At 66.3% G+C, this 14,586-nt stretch overlaps 1 protein-coding gene across 1 annotated transcript; it reads left to right on the forward strand.

Annotated features, from left to right (window-relative positions):
* The first annotated feature begins 6,429 nt into the window (after positions 1 to 6,429).
* RBBP8NL (RBBP8 N-terminal like) lies at positions 6,430 to 13,487 on the forward strand. The gene is made up of 13 exons (XM_068524403.1): positions 6,430 to 6,490; positions 7,580 to 7,622; positions 8,132 to 8,227; positions 8,566 to 8,678; positions 9,117 to 9,189; positions 9,536 to 9,666; positions 9,809 to 9,891; positions 10,138 to 10,304; positions 10,878 to 11,616; positions 11,846 to 11,984; positions 12,471 to 12,541; positions 12,640 to 12,766; positions 13,429 to 13,487. Exons 1-13 carry the CDS (start codon positions 6,430 to 6,432, stop codon positions 13,485 to 13,487), a joined length of 1,902 nt encoding a protein of 633 aa, XP_068380504.1.
* The last annotated feature ends 1,099 nt before the right edge of the window (positions 13,488 to 14,586 follow it).

Here is a 14,586-nt window from a genome sequence, read left to right on the forward strand (position 1 = left end):
GGGGCCCTGTGAGTACCTTCAGCAGTTGGGGGCAAGGGAAGGGGGCGCATGAGCTGGGGTCACTGTCGGGGTGCCTGCCACGAAGGTGGAGGCCCAGCCCCTGCTTGCTGGGCAGGAGGTGGGGCCGGCAGCAGGGCTGGCCTAGGGGGCACAGCCACCTGCTCCGGGGCACCTGGTCCAGGGGACCGACTGGGGGCAGGGGCCTCAGTGGGCTTCCTGGGCAGAGGGGCTGGGTGAGCCAAGGCTGGGCCTGGCACTGCCCGTCGTCGGGTGAGGGTCTGGGGACACCAGCAAGGGGCCGGTAGCCTGCCACTTCATCCAGGACCTGCCCCACTGCCTAGACCCTCCCGGGTCAGAAGGGGTGCAGCCGAGGAGTGAGGGGTGGTGCGTGGCGCAGCCAGCCCCAGCTCAGAGCCAGGCACGGTGGGACACTTGGCTGCCCTCAGCTTGCTGTCCCCTGGGAGGCAGCGACAAATGCCTCCCGGGGGCCTCGGGTCCTGCTCAGCTCCCCCAGCCAGGCCTCTGGAAGGCAGCCCACGAAGGCACAGCAGCCGTGGGGCCGGCCCATCCTTTTTTTTTTTTTAATATTTATTTATTTGCTTATTTGGCTGCACCAGGTCCTAGTTGTGGCATGCGAACTCTTAGTTGCAGCATGTGGGATCTAGTTCCCTGACCAGGGATCAAACTTGGGCCCCCTGCATTGGGAGCACAGAGTCTTAACCACTGGACCACCAGGGAAGTCCCCTGGCCCATCCTCGAGGAGTCGGGTTGCAGGGCCCGCTGGTACCTGAGCCACCCAGCGAGCGCGCACCTGCCTTGAGCCTCTGTGCATGTGTGCACACGCACGTGCAACGCACGAGTATGTGCGCGCACGTGCAGGCAGCTCTCCCCGTGCCCGTGCAGTGCTGTGTGTGCAGCGGGGGAGGTGGCTGAGGGCGGCACCCACGTGCTTGGCGTTTCTCTGGTGTGCGCACGCATGTTGGGATACTGTTGGGATACTGTTGTGTCTGTATGTGTGGGTGTGGGCGTCACACGTGTGCACGTGTGCCATGGGTCTATGTGTCTGGTGATGTCAGAAACCATCCCGGCAGTGGCACCTCTGTGGACTCAGCCTGCCATCTGAGCTTGCCCAGGAGGTCGCCAGGAGGCTGCACTGGCCATGTCCCTTGCAAGCTGGTGACTGTGGGCAGGTGACATCACTCTGAGCTGCAGGTTCCTCATCTGGGAAGTGGGGGCTGCCGGGGCCACTCCATGGGCAACATGAGCACCGTGACTCACTGCACGTGACACTCGTGCCGGGCACCTGGATGTGGGGGCTGGCAGGCGGGCCCCTGACCACCTGCGGTCGATGGGCACTGGATGCCCACCACATCGAGGAGACCCGACAGCCCACGGTGGTGGCGCAGACTCCCTCCAGCCTCCAGGAGCTGGGCCAGGGCACCCCACCGTCTGTTCTGTGGCCCAGGACACTGAGGCACAGCCGCGGCAGTGACTTGGCTAACGTTGCCGGGGGAGGGGCTTCGCCCATCACCACGGAGGCCACAGAGACACCAGAGCCTCTTACCTGCTTTGAGCCTCAGTGCCTGAATCTGTAGAATGGCACAGTCAGAGCCTTCTCAGAAGGCCGGGCGAGCTCCAGTCACACGTGTGGGCCGAGCCTGGGTCCACAGCGGGTGCTGCATAAATGCTCTTGCCAAGAACATTCAAAGGGCTTGGACGGTGTGCCTGGCCCTGCGTGGTCCCTTGGTGACAGGCAGGCTGAGTGTCCCTGGGATCACTCCGCTTCTTCAGAGGAGCTCTGGGACGTTGCAGGGCCCCTGCAGTAGACGCCACACAGCGTGTAGAGCCCCAGCCCAGTGCTTGGCTGACTGGACGCTCGGGAAACCGAGGCCACCGCTATGGTTACTGCTGTGTCGTTGTCCTTGTGTTACGGGTAGGTGGGTAGACAGATCACTGGCAGAGAAGGGGCATAATCGGGGACTAGGTGCTCCTGCACCCGAGGGACCTGCTGGAGAAGAGGCTCCAACAAGGGAAGGCAGCCAGGGAGTGAGGAGCCTGGGGCCCCGCGGACCCAGCAAGGCAAGAGCCTCTACCGTGGGCTTCGCTGCTCAGCCAGGCAGAGCCCGGCCCAGGCCCACAGCTGGGGCTTCGGTGCCTCCTCTGTGCAGGGGGTCCAGGGGGCGCCTCCCCCAGACATGGCCACCAAGACCCAGTGGACCCCGTGAGTGTCCACTCAGTGAGCGAGTGTGTGCCATCACTGCTGGAACCTGAGACCTCGGCCCTGAACTCAGGGTGGGTGAGGGGGGCGTCCTTGACCTCCTGCAAAGGGCGTTTGTGGCAATGGCACTTGAACTTGTCCGAGGGAGAAGGGGCTCCTGTAAGCTGCACCGCTGGACTCCTGGGGCCGCCTGTGGGGCAGGTCCTGGTGGGGGGACTGCACGGGGTGGACGCAGGGTCTCCACCCGCAGTTAACTGAGCACCTGCCAGGCCCTGGGCTGAGTACACGTCACCCAGACACGTGTCACCTGGACACACGTTACTCGTGTGTAACTCGTGTACAACAACCTGATATGGGGGTGGAATTACCCCCCAGATGGGGAAACTGAGGCTCAGAGAGGTAAAACGCTTGTCCCGGTCACGCAGTGGGTAAAGGCAGGGCCCACACCTGTGGGCTTGGAGGTCCCCTGCCCTGGCTGACTCTGCCCTGTGTGAGTGGCAGGTGGGCAGGGTCACTGGCGTAGCTGACCCCCCGCCCTTCCCTCCCACCTGCTCCTTCCGGGGCTCCTCCCAGCCTGAGCATCCAGGGTAGGAGGGGCTGGGATCCCCGCGGGACCCTGAGGAGCAGCTCTCAGGCCTCTGCCCCCAGGCCCACCCCCACCCCAGCCGGCAACTCGGGCCACCCTCCCCTGTACGCAGGCCCCGCCGGCCCAGAGGCAGCAGCCCGGACCCCTAGCCCACAGGCCTGCTGCCTCATCCCAGCGCCACTGCAGCCCCACCCCACGCCCGGGGGACAGCCCTCCTGCCTGGAGTTCCCTGAACCCCCAGCGCCCCGCCCGGCGGCTCTGCACACCTGGCAAACACAGCGCCGCCACCGGGGAGGGCTGGGCCCCCGACCCCTGGCAGCAGACCCTATGCACCTCCACAGCGGGGATTCTTCCTACTCACAACCACCACATTCACCTCGGTGCGGACCCGCCTCCCTCCTCCTCCTGCCGCTTCCTTGGACCCTCCCCACACCGAGGGTGGGGCTGGGACAGGGGCTGCCCCAGGAGACTGTCTACTTCACAGACCAAACGCCCTTCTGTCACCTGCCTGCCCAGGGAAGTCACACCACCCCCATGGCACTGTCACCAGGGCTGGATGGCCCTGGTCCTCCCGGGAAATGCAGGGCTCCCAGCAGGATACATCCCTTCCAGCTGTGCCCCCAGCCACTTGCGCATCCTGCCCAGGACCCATGTCCATGCTGCTTCCCTGCCCACCATGCAGGAGGGTGTCTCCCCCTGCCCATCAGAGACCCCGAGAGGGGCAGCCAGGCGGGGCCCTGGGTGGTTTGGGATGGTTTGGATACAGAGAGGAGCCAGGGTATGGGGAACAGAGGGTGCCCTGGTCCTTTACCAACGGGGCCTCCACACCACAGCATGGGCATAGGGAACGGTGCTGGTCTCTCACTCAGACCTGGTGTCCACAGAGCCTCTCCCAGCCCCAGGGGCACTGCAGGCTCCCTGGGGCGGCTCCTTTACGAGCATTGGCCCAGCCCACATGCCGCAGCAGGCAGCAGGCTCTGGCTCTGATGGGGAAGAGCAGCCTGACAGACGGGTCTGGGTGGAATTTCAGGCACAGTGGCTCGGCCCCTCCCTGGCCAACCTCCCCCAGCCTTCAGGGAGCCCGAGCCCACGGGGTGGGGGTGGCCCTCACAGTCTTATCTCCCAGAAGCCCCACCGCAAAATAAAGAAGTGCAGAGCCGGCACAGCAGGGCCACCTGGAGTGCGTACCTGGTCCACAGCGGTGAGGGCACATCCTCAGCGCCAGAGTGAATTCAAGCCCCGACCCCCGCTTCCCACTGGGTGGCCAGGGAGCGTGACTTGATCTCTCTGGGCCTCAGTTTCCCCATCTGGAAAGTGGGCTCCTTGCAACGTGATCAAGGTTAGATGGGTTCAGGAAGTGGGGCCGGGATTATCACATACACCCCGCTCGAGCCCTGGTCTCCCCCAGCCTCTGCAATTCAGCATCTTTTCCCCTAACCTGCCAGGACATCCCTCTGGCTCCCGGCCTCGAGGAGGGGGACCCTCCCAAGCTCCCCTTGTTCGCAGAGCCCTCACCCACCTGACACAGAGCCGTCATGCAACGCCCCCACTCCCCTGGCCATCGCTCAGGAGTGTCCCAGAAGCCAGGCAGGTCTAAAATGAGTTTGGGGAGCTCTACCTTCCTGCCGCTCAACCCCCCAGCACACCCCATTTGGCCCTGCCCGCCAGCTCCCGTGGCCACCACAGGACGCAGGACTGCACTCTGTCCCCTTGCTGGTCCCAGCCTCGCATCTGGAAGTCGAGGCTTCCCCGGTACTCTGACCTTGACCTGGGGTTCGAGGACCCAGTTGAAAGCCAGGCTCCACTGTCAAGTCTCCCCTCAGGCAGCTCGCCCCGGCCGGCCCCTGGCTTCTCGTGGGATCACAGGGCCTGCTCCCCTCAGTTAACGATCCCACTCCCCGGGGTGCCCACCACCCCAACTTCTGAGAGCCCAGAGCAGTTGTGTCTCTTCTGCACTCCCGGTGAGTGAATCCCACAGCGGGCTGGCTTTCGGGTCTGGCCCCCCACTCTGCAATGGCATGGGACGTCACCGCTCCTGCCACCGCAGGACATTCACCAGCAGGCATTTGAGGGTTTCCAGTTTGGGGACTGTTGCTGCAAACACTCCAGTCTTGGGGCAAACTTTGAAAGGCAAGCGAGACCACGCCCCTCCTTCAGTGTGCCCTGGGGGGAATCAGGCATGGCCTCCCGCAGGGAGCTTTGAGCAGAGGTCCCCAGGGCTTGTGCAGAGAGTGCCTCCGGGGGAGAGGCATGGAAGCTGGGGGGGCCAATGCAGAGCCGGCAGTGCACCCACCGGCAGTGGGGTGGTGGCTTGGGCCAGGCAGGTGCCATGAAAGAAGGAAAGATGAGGCTCTGGGGGAGGTTCCGGGGGTGTACAGAAGGCAAACCAAGAGCTGCTGCTGACAGATCAGGGTAGGATGCCGGCAGACGAGACGGGAGTGCCAGGACCCCAGACGCTCATTTTCAGGGTCAGCTGACCCCCAGGGCTCCTCAGGCTGAGGACAAGGAGGGAACAGAGGGGCTGTCACCACCTGGCCTGGAGACAGCGATGGCGGAGGTCTCTGCTGGTGGCATCTGCGCTGATCTGGCTCTGTGAGCTGTGCGTCTGACTCCCAGGTCTGTGACAGATGGTGACACAGAGCTGGACAGTGGCGGGCAGTGGTGGCCTCGGTACCCACCACCAGAGGTGTGCCACAAGGACTGAGGGGCTCTCGCCTGGTGGAGGGTGGTGCCTGGCACCACGGTGAGGAAGCTGTCGCTGGGCTGAGCCCCGGCCTCACACCCAGCTCCGAGGAGCTGGACCCCATGGGACCCCGCGGGATACTCACCAGTGCCCACTAGACAGGCACCGTGGCCACTGCCAGAAGGAAGAAAGCGCGGCTCAGAGGGGCCAGAGCTCATGGTGGTCACACTGCGGGCAAAGTTTGTCCAGCTCCCAGCTTAGGCTCTCAACCCCACACTCTTAATTTTTAGCAAACACTTCATGGAGGTGAAACACAGGCAGGAAAAAGGGCCCAGGCCATGAGGGGCGGCTGGGTAGACTTCCACCTATGCACGGTCACCAGCTCCTGCAGGGGAAACAACTAGCCAGCCCCCAAAGCCCCCCGCCATGGCCCCACGGGGCCATCCATGCCACTGCGGGCACCTGGACCCCACCGAGTGGGCTCTCCCATTGGATGAACGCGCCCTGGCTGACTGGCCCGCTGGCTGGGGGCGGGCACGGGCATCTCCAGTCTGGGGCCTCGTCAACACGCATCGCATGCACCGTTGTGGTCCCAGCACCAAGCGGGAACTGGTGCCTTCAGGCATCTGCTTTGCTGCGAGGACTGGCTTAGGGAGTTGAGATCAAGTGAGAATGCCCCGTCCCTCTATGTGCCCCTCAGGTGTGGACATGACCCAGTGGGTGGTCATAAGACAGGACTCCCACACCCACCGGGACCGGCCCCCACCTCCTCTCCAGGCTACTGCCGGACCCTACATCCCACAGGCCCTTCCTGAGCTAATGTGACCGTCTCCGCACTTTCCGCTCCATAGGCTGGAAACGGAGGGGCAGTAGAGGCCAAGGGGCCACCCCTACACCTGGAGCACAGAGGGGCCTGGGCCAGGGCCAGGGCCTCGGGAAGCCATGGAGAGCTTCATGGAGTCGCTGAACAGGCTGAAGGACGTCCATGAGAATGAGATCACGGGTGAGCGTCTTGGGATGGACAAACCCTCACCCGGACAGCAGCCTAAGGGCCAAAGCCAGGCCGGGGGGGCTCCCACACATCACCTCCAAACCTCGCCAAACCTGCGGACCTTGCCTTCCAGGCCCAGAAGGGGAGTCATGACCCAGAGCCCAGAGCTGCAAGTGGTCAGGCGCCCAGCCTCAGACCAGCACCCCCGACCGCAGCCCTGGAGGGGTGGGCCCTGAATGAGCAGCTAGCATCAGAGCCAAAATAAGAAGCCAGCCTGGTCACAGAGAGCCGAGAAGCTCTGGCCGAGACCGGCCCCTTTCCCAAGGTGGGGACCTCAGTGTCCCCCAAAAGGGAGGTCACCTACTTCCCTACTCGCAGTGGGATCTCGAGGCTCCAGAGGCCTGTCTAGAGCTTTCCAGGGCGCTGAGCTGAAACCCCTCTGCTCCCCTCCAGGACACCCAGGCTGAGGTCTGCCCGGCCGACACATCTGTCCGATTCTCCCGCCGGCAACAGGGCTGCAGCCACACCACCCCCTTCACTCCAGTGCCCGGGCCAGACCCTCCCGAGACCTTTCTGAGAGTACTCACACACACCCTGAAGCCCAAAAGGGCCTGGGTCACCTCCCCCAGAGACCCAGAGGGGCAGGGGCTGCTTGGGCTAGCCTAGGGCCCAAGCCAGACCACAATGAGGTGAGGAAGAGGGGGTCTGCTGGGGTCTTCCCCAAGGGCCCATTTTATTTCAACTCTGGTAGCACCCAAAAAACATTCCTCTTGGGACTTGGCCAGGTAGCTGGTCACTCCCAGCATCAGGGTCCCTCCCCATCTCCAGACAGACACCAGAGCCAGAGACCCCAGGGAGGGGAGAGGCTGGGCCCGGACCGGGTCCCAGGCAGCCAGGAGAGGGGGCGGAAGCTGTCAGCAGGTGCAGACTGGGAGCCCGCCGAGGGGGCGACCTCCGGGAGTCAGTGAGGGGACCCAGGCAGGCGGCAGGCGTCTGGAGAGGGCCTTGCCAGACAACCGGGGACAGGAAATGCCCCAGCTCTGCGGCAGGGGTGGCAGCACAGCTGGGCCTGACCCTCTGCTCCTTTGCTCGCTCCTCCAGGCCTGCAGAACAAGCTTCTGGAACTGAACTCAGAGAGGTGCCGGTGAGTGAGGACAGGCCCTGGGCCAGCAGGTGGGAAGGGCAGCGGCTCCCCAGCCGCTCACGCGCACGCCCGCAGCCCCAGGGCCCCGGAACTGCCACCAGCTGTGATGCAGAAGCGGACACTGAGGCTCGGCGTGGGGGGTGGGGGAGTCTCCGGTCCAAGGTCCAAGCCCCTCCCCCAGTGAACAGGGACCCTCCAGGGGGCTGGGCAAGCCGCGTCCATGCAGGGCGCCTCCGGGACCAATGATTATCAACAGGAGGACTCGTCGTGAGTCCGGGAGACCCGCGGGCCGGCTCCCCGAGTCCCCCTTGCACAGAGGAGGCTGCAGGTGGCACATGGATGAGACAGGGTCCCCAGGGAGGCCGCGAACACTCTCGCTTGGGCGTGCTGGCATTGCCCTTGCGAGGCCCCACTTCTCAAGGCAGTCCCAGGCCACGGGAGAGGCTGGCGGGGCAGCGCGGGGGGGCCCCCGGCAGAGCAGCACGCGCACGGCGGCCCGTCCCCCGCAGGGACGCCCAGAGGGCGGAGGAGCTCTGTGCCAAGAACCGTCAGCTCAGGGAGCAGCAGAGGGCGCTGAAAGAGAACCTGCGGGCGCTGGAGAACAGGTGGGGCGCCTGGCGCCGCGCGCACTCTGGGGGCGGGGCGCACGCGCACGGTGGGGGCGGGGCGCACGGGAAGCCGCGGAGGGCTGTGCGGAGAACGAGTCCGGGAAGCTCCGGGAAAAACGAAACCACCGCAGGACATCTCAGAGCCTTAAGTAAATTGCATTTTCAAGGTTCCTTCCCAAACTCAAGGGCCCATGGAACGCTTAGCCCCCAGGGTAGGGGTGAGGCGGGCTTCCACGGAACGCAGTTTGGGAGAGGCAGGGCTCGTCCAGGGAGGGGGGCAGCGCGGGTCCCAGCCTCCCTGCTCAGAGCGGCCTCCCGTCTCCTCGCCCCCGCAGGCTGCGGGCCGGCCTGTGCGACCGCTGCGTGGTCACCCAGGAGCTGGCGAGGAAGAAGCAGCAGGAGTTCGAGAGCTCCCTGCTCCAGAGCCTGCAGCATGTCTTCCTTCTCAGTGAGCCCGCCCCCGGGCGTCCCTCCCGTGGGGGCCGGCGACCCCCCCAGGGCCTGCTCAGCCCGACCACGGGTCCCGGGGAAAGGGGAAGAGGCGGTCTGGGACGCGCCATCGGTGGCCGGGGGACACCCACGCCCCCACTCACAGACAAATGGTGCAAAGCCCCCCGCTGGCGCCCACGTGCCCCCCACTGGTCAGTTACCCAGGCAGGGGGCGTCCCTGCCCTCTCGGGACCTCAGCTCCCGCCTTCCCGTGATGAGGAGGGTCCTGCGGAGCCCTGAGGTCTCACAGGGCCTGCCGATGAGGACACGCCCCTTTCCCTCGGCGGGGGCTCCCTGGGGGCTGGGGCCAGGACAGGAGGGGTTCCGGGGGGCTGTGAGGGCCCCACCCCGCCCCGCTTCCCCTCCCGCAGTCCCTCCTAATCAGCGCCTTCTGCAGCGACCGAGCTGACCCGGCTGCAGGAGGAAAACGATGCCTTGAAGGAGGAGGTGAAGCAGCTCTGGGGCCCAGGGTGAGTCGGGGGTGGGGCACCAGGGCCCAGCAACCCTCACCCCGCACACCTCAGCCACAGCAGGCGCCCAGCACGGCGGCGCAGAGGGGAGGGGCTCCCGCAGGCCAGCTGCCCAGAGCAGATGCCGCCTCCCCTGGTCTGCAAGCACAGGTCCTAGAAGCGGGGCAGGGCCCCAGCACCCGCGGCAGCTCTGACGCCTGGGCTCCACGGGGACATCGGTGTGAGCCGACGATGGTGGTCTTTCCTGGTCACCTGGGTCCCCAGGAGGGCGCCCTGGCCTTTCTGATCGCCTCTGGGGCACTGCCCTCCCTTACCCACACTGTGCTTGCCTCCCCTCTCGAGACAGGCCCAAGCCCCAGCCCAGGGAGGGCGCCCCAGAGCCCCCGTCACCCCTGCTGCTCCCCTCCCTGGGCACCTGGAAGGCCGTCACCGAGAAGCCACTGGGAGGCCGTGAGGAGACGGAGGACGACCACGCAGGTGCGGGTCCACGGGGAGGAGGGGCTGCTGGGGGGCGGGGGAGGCCGGGAGGCTGGAGCCCCGGGACCGGGGAGCCCTCTGCGCTGAGCTGGCCCCTCTGAGCACCTCCCAGCCAACCTGCCCTCTGCTTCTCCTCCCACAGAAAGGCCGGTGGCGTACGGGACGTCTCCAGTAGCCAAAATCTCCCCGGGTGCCAGCCTGCCTGAGCCCCGGGCCCCGGACATGGTGAGGGAGAGGGACCCAGAGCCCACTCCTTCCTCTCCCCGGGCAGCCCGAGGCAGGAGGCTGGCAGCCGCCAGCCCTGCCATGTGCCACGCACATGGCCCGTGCCAAGCAGGGACCCCTGAGCTCCTTGTGACGTGGGTGGAGGCGAGGCTCAGAGCGGGTGGGTGACCTGCCCAAGGTCGCACAGAGGAAAGGGCAGAGGGCAGCAGCCAACCCCACCCAGGCTGACCCATACACCCCGTGCAGAGCCCCCAGCACATCTCCAACCAGCTACACGGGACCATCGCCGTGGTGCGGCCAGGGTCCCGGGCCTGCTCCGCCAACCGGGGCTCCGTCAACGGGACGTCCCCACTGCCGCCCCCCAGGAGCAGCCCCCCAAGCCCGCCTGGAGAGCACAGCCTCCCTCTGGACAGGTGAGGCCCAGCCCGCCGCCACCACCAGGACCAGCCTCAGTCGGGCACCCAGTCTCCTACTCTGGTCCCACCTTTGGGGAAGGGGCCAGCAGCCCGGGGAAGTCCCTCCCATTATCCCTCCAGGAGCCCCACCCTTCCCTGGCTTGGCTTTCCCAGCTACCCTGCCCGGAGCACAGTTCCCATGTGGCCATCTCTTGAAAGGCCAGAGCGGGATGGGGGGACATGGAGGTTGGAGATGGGGACCGAGAAGCCCCTCAGAAGAGCCCACGCAAAGGCTCTCACCGTGGTCTGAGACCACTCTCAGCGTCTGAGAGGAGACTGGGGGCGGGGCTGCAGTGGGCCCACGGGTGGGCTCGGCGCTCCAGGGGACCGGGCAGGCAGCCGATGCCCAGAAGAGGGCGAGGCCTTGGTGGCCAGGTCCCTCGTCAGAGCCCCCAGGCCCCAGGTCAACTCTGCCCGGGGGGCCCGGGCGGTCCCCTCCCCACTACCCACCGCGTGACCCGGGCGCTCGCCTCGCCTCCCTGGGCCCCCGGTCCTCCCTGTGAAACGGGGGTGACCGTGGGCCATGGTCAGCGGGCTCCTCCTCGCCCACAGCTTCCTGCAGGCCTCTCTGCCCTCTGCCAAGCCCTGCGAGTCCCCGAAGCGCTCCCTCCAGGCTGACCGCCTCTGCCACCTGAACCGCCACCTGGCCCTGCCCCATGGGAGCCCTCACAGAGGACCCCAGGCCCCCGCCGCAGCCCCCAGCGGCCCCCAGCCCCAGGGCCTCAAGGCCAGGGAGGCGGAGGCCTGGGAGGGGCCCGCGGGTCTGCTGGGCCTGCCAGGCGCCCTGGCGGGCGTGCGGGACCCGCGGCTGGAGGGAGCGCTGCACCTGCTCCTGGCCCAGCAGCTGTGGGCCCGGGGGCGGGCGGGCGGTGCCGGGCTGAGGGGCCCACCGGTGCCGGGGAAGACGCCACCCTCCCCGCCAGCCGGCTCCCACTCGGAGGGTCCCGGGGGCAGGGCAGCCGGGGCAGCCCTGCCCAGAGGGCAGCACCCACAGCCCACAGGCCCAGGCAGTCCCGGGACAAAGGAGGCCACGGCCACACAGGACTATGTCCCAGACAAGCCTCTGGACCTCTCCGAGTGGGGCCGGGGCCGGGACGGCGCCCCCAAGCCTGCCAGCCTGCCAGGATCACTCAGCCCCCCAGGTGCCCACACGCCCAGCCCCAAGCCACCCCAGGGAGTGGAGCCCTCTGCACAGTCTGGGGTCCAGGGACTCAGCGACGGCACCAAGGGGGCCAAAGAGCCAGAGGCAGAAGAGCCTCCACCTTCCACGGTAAGGGACCAAGCCCTGCTCCTGGCCTCCACGCGCCCCACCCAGAGCACCCAGCGGCCCTGGGCTGCTCTCCTTCCTCTGTTCCACCAGCCGGCCGCCTGAGTCACACCACACGGGAGACGGCTGACCCTCCAGCCCCAGCCAGGATCCCGCAGGCTGTGCCCAAAGCCGGGCGAGGGCAGGGAAGTTGCCTCACGTGAACTCAAGTCACTTACTTGCTTCCCCCCAGGAACCCTCACATTCTCTCCCAGGCCCCAGCCTGCCCTCTCCAAGTGGGCCAGGAGATGAGGACAGAGGGAGGCCAAAACTGCCCCCCTGCGCGCAAAGGCCTGATGGAGACAGCCACCCGGGTGAGGATGAGTACGGGCGTCACGAGAACACAGGAAGTGGCACCACAGCAGGGAGGGAGGTGCAGTGGTCAGCGTCAGCTAGGGGCACCTATCCCAGGACCTGGCTCAGCCCCCTGGGCCTGACCGACCAAACCCTGGGTCTCGGACTTGGTTTCCCCCACCTACAGACCCAGAAAGCAGTTGGGGGCTCAGGGAGGGCACGTTTCTGACCACAGGCAGTGAAGGGAGAGCATCTTAACAATTAGGGCTTCCGGGCAGGTAGTGAGTTCCCCGTCACCCAGCAACCAAGCCAGGGGACACCCCAGCCGGTGGGGTCATTGTACGGGTGCTGGAGACACTGGGCCTGGATTCGACCCCAGGGCAGGTTCTTCAGTCCCTCTGTGCCTCAGTTTCCTCATCTGAAGAGTTGTTGCCACTGGTCCTAGTATGGCAGGTTAGAGGCCTGTGCTTCCGCTAGACTCCCAGGCCACCAGCCTGGCCTGACCCACACCCTGCGTCCTGCAGAGCTCAGCAAAGCCCAAGGACAGTGGCCGGAGTCGGATGAGCTAGATAAGCCAGACACCTCGGACAGCGAGGTGGGTGCCCGGCCACACAGCGGGGTGAGGCGGGGGCACCAGGGCTGCCCCAGGCTTCGGGGAGGGTCCTCAGCATGACCACACCCCCACCCCATCAGGTGGGCCTGAGCACCGAGGCGGGGGCCACGCGGAGCTCGCCAGCCGAGGGACCCAGGGGTTTCTGCGCCAAGGAGCGTGGGCGGGGCCCACAGAAGAGGAAGCGGGCCTCAGACCAGTGGAGCAAAGGTGGGAGGCCAGGGCTGGGCGGGGCGGCCACAGCACTGATGCCCCCACCCCACCTTTCTGGCTACTTGGAGCCCAGCAGCCAGCCCTGGAGCCTCTCCCAGAGCAGCCCCCTAACAGAGACCCGGGTCAGGCCTGCGTGAACCCTGACTCCACTTCCTCCTCCTCGCGGGCTGGCCCTTTCACCCCCAGTCTGTTTCCCTCTGGAAAGGGGGTGATACCAGGGCTAGCGTGAGATTCCAGGGACACAGCCGAGGATGGTCGTGTCGTCTTCGTTGTCACAGGGGAGAAGGGGCGTCCTGGGCCACGAGCAGCCCCCAGGCCTGGTGGTCCTGAGCCCCTCCCCCTCTCCCAGTCCCACCGGGATGGGTGGGCACTCCTGGACCCTCTTGTGCACCTTCCAAGAGAAGCAGCAGCAGAGGGTGCTGCCCCAGGGTGTGGGTGTGTTTGTTCCCTCTGGGGGTTCAGGGGCCGCTCACGTGCTTGCCAAGGGTGGTACCTGTGGGCTTCCCCCACCCCCCGCTCCAGCCTCGGGTATCAGGACATCCTCCCACTTCCCGCTCCGGCCACGGTGGCAGCTCAGGCCAGGCCTCCGGGTGCCCACGAGAGCCTTAGAACGCCTGAGCTAGCTGATACTGCATGCCGCCTGGTGTTTGTCCAAGCAGGCCTGTGTCGCAGGCTGGGCTGTGGCCGCCACAATGCGCCATTGTTGCCGGGAAGGTGACCGCAGCCTGTGTTTGCCGGGTGAGCGGTGGAGGAGGCCAGCACGTCTGTGTGATCTCGTGGCACATCCCGCTGGGCATTTTTGGAAGCTGTCCCGGTGGGCGCGGTCCGAAGGGGTGCGCCGTGTCCGCCCCCACCCTCCACACTGAGTCAAGCCCACTCCCACCCTCACCCGCCCACCCGGGCCAGGGCAGGGCCTCCCCAGCGGGCACCCACGCCCCCCAACACCCACAGGGGTGATCAGTGAGAACGGGCCCCTTGCCCAGCTTGTGCCACACGGCTCGGCGCCAGGGGCAGCGCCCTTGTATCTTGTGCCCGTGGAGCGGTTCAAGACAGCGTCCAGTCGTTACTGCCTTTGGGTCTCATGACGCAGCCCAGTGATGAATCTTCACTGTTTCACAGATGGGGAAACTGAGGCTCAGAGATGCGGTAACTTGCCCAGGGTTACGGAGCCGGTACATGGGGTCAGGATTCCAACCTGATCTGTCTGACCTAGAACCTAGAGCTTGTTCTGCATCAGAGACGGGCCTGAAGCCCCGCATCTCGGCAGGTCCCACCTGTAAGGGTCTCAAGGACCAGATGCCCCTTCCCTGTGGCCGCAGAGGCAGGCCCATGGAAGCACCTAGCCTGTGTCTTGGGGATTCTGAGAGCACTTCCCCGTGAGCTCGGCCTATCCAGAATGTCCCAGACCCTCTGCAAGGTGGCAAGGGAGGCACCGGGGCCAGGCCAATTCTAGGATCACACACCTGGGGAGAGGGTCTGTGCTTCCACCAAATTCCCAAGGCTCACCCTTCAATCGGGCCACCCTACTCCGGTGTCCGTTGCTGTCGGGAACAAGTGTGGGCTCTTGAGTTCTCAGAAACTGCCCACGAGGCCCTGGGTGAGAGCCCAGTGTTGCTGCAAAAGAGGGCACACAAGGCCACTACAGCGCCTCCTGGTCTAACCTCGGTCTACTTCCCACAGCCTCGAAGAAGCCGTCCTGAGGAATAAGGAACCCAGGGGAGCCAGGAGCCCGAGGGACCCCGAGGACGGCAGCCCCTCACCCAGCACCAGCAGCTGGGAAGAGAGCCAGGGGCACCCCAGCCTGCCCAGCCGTGCTC

This window comes from Eschrichtius robustus, chromosome 16 (genome assembly GCF_028021215.1).
Source record: "Eschrichtius robustus isolate mEscRob2 chromosome 16, mEscRob2.pri, whole genome shotgun sequence".
Taxonomy (NCBI): domain Eukaryota; kingdom Metazoa; phylum Chordata; class Mammalia; order Artiodactyla; family Eschrichtiidae; genus Eschrichtius; species Eschrichtius robustus.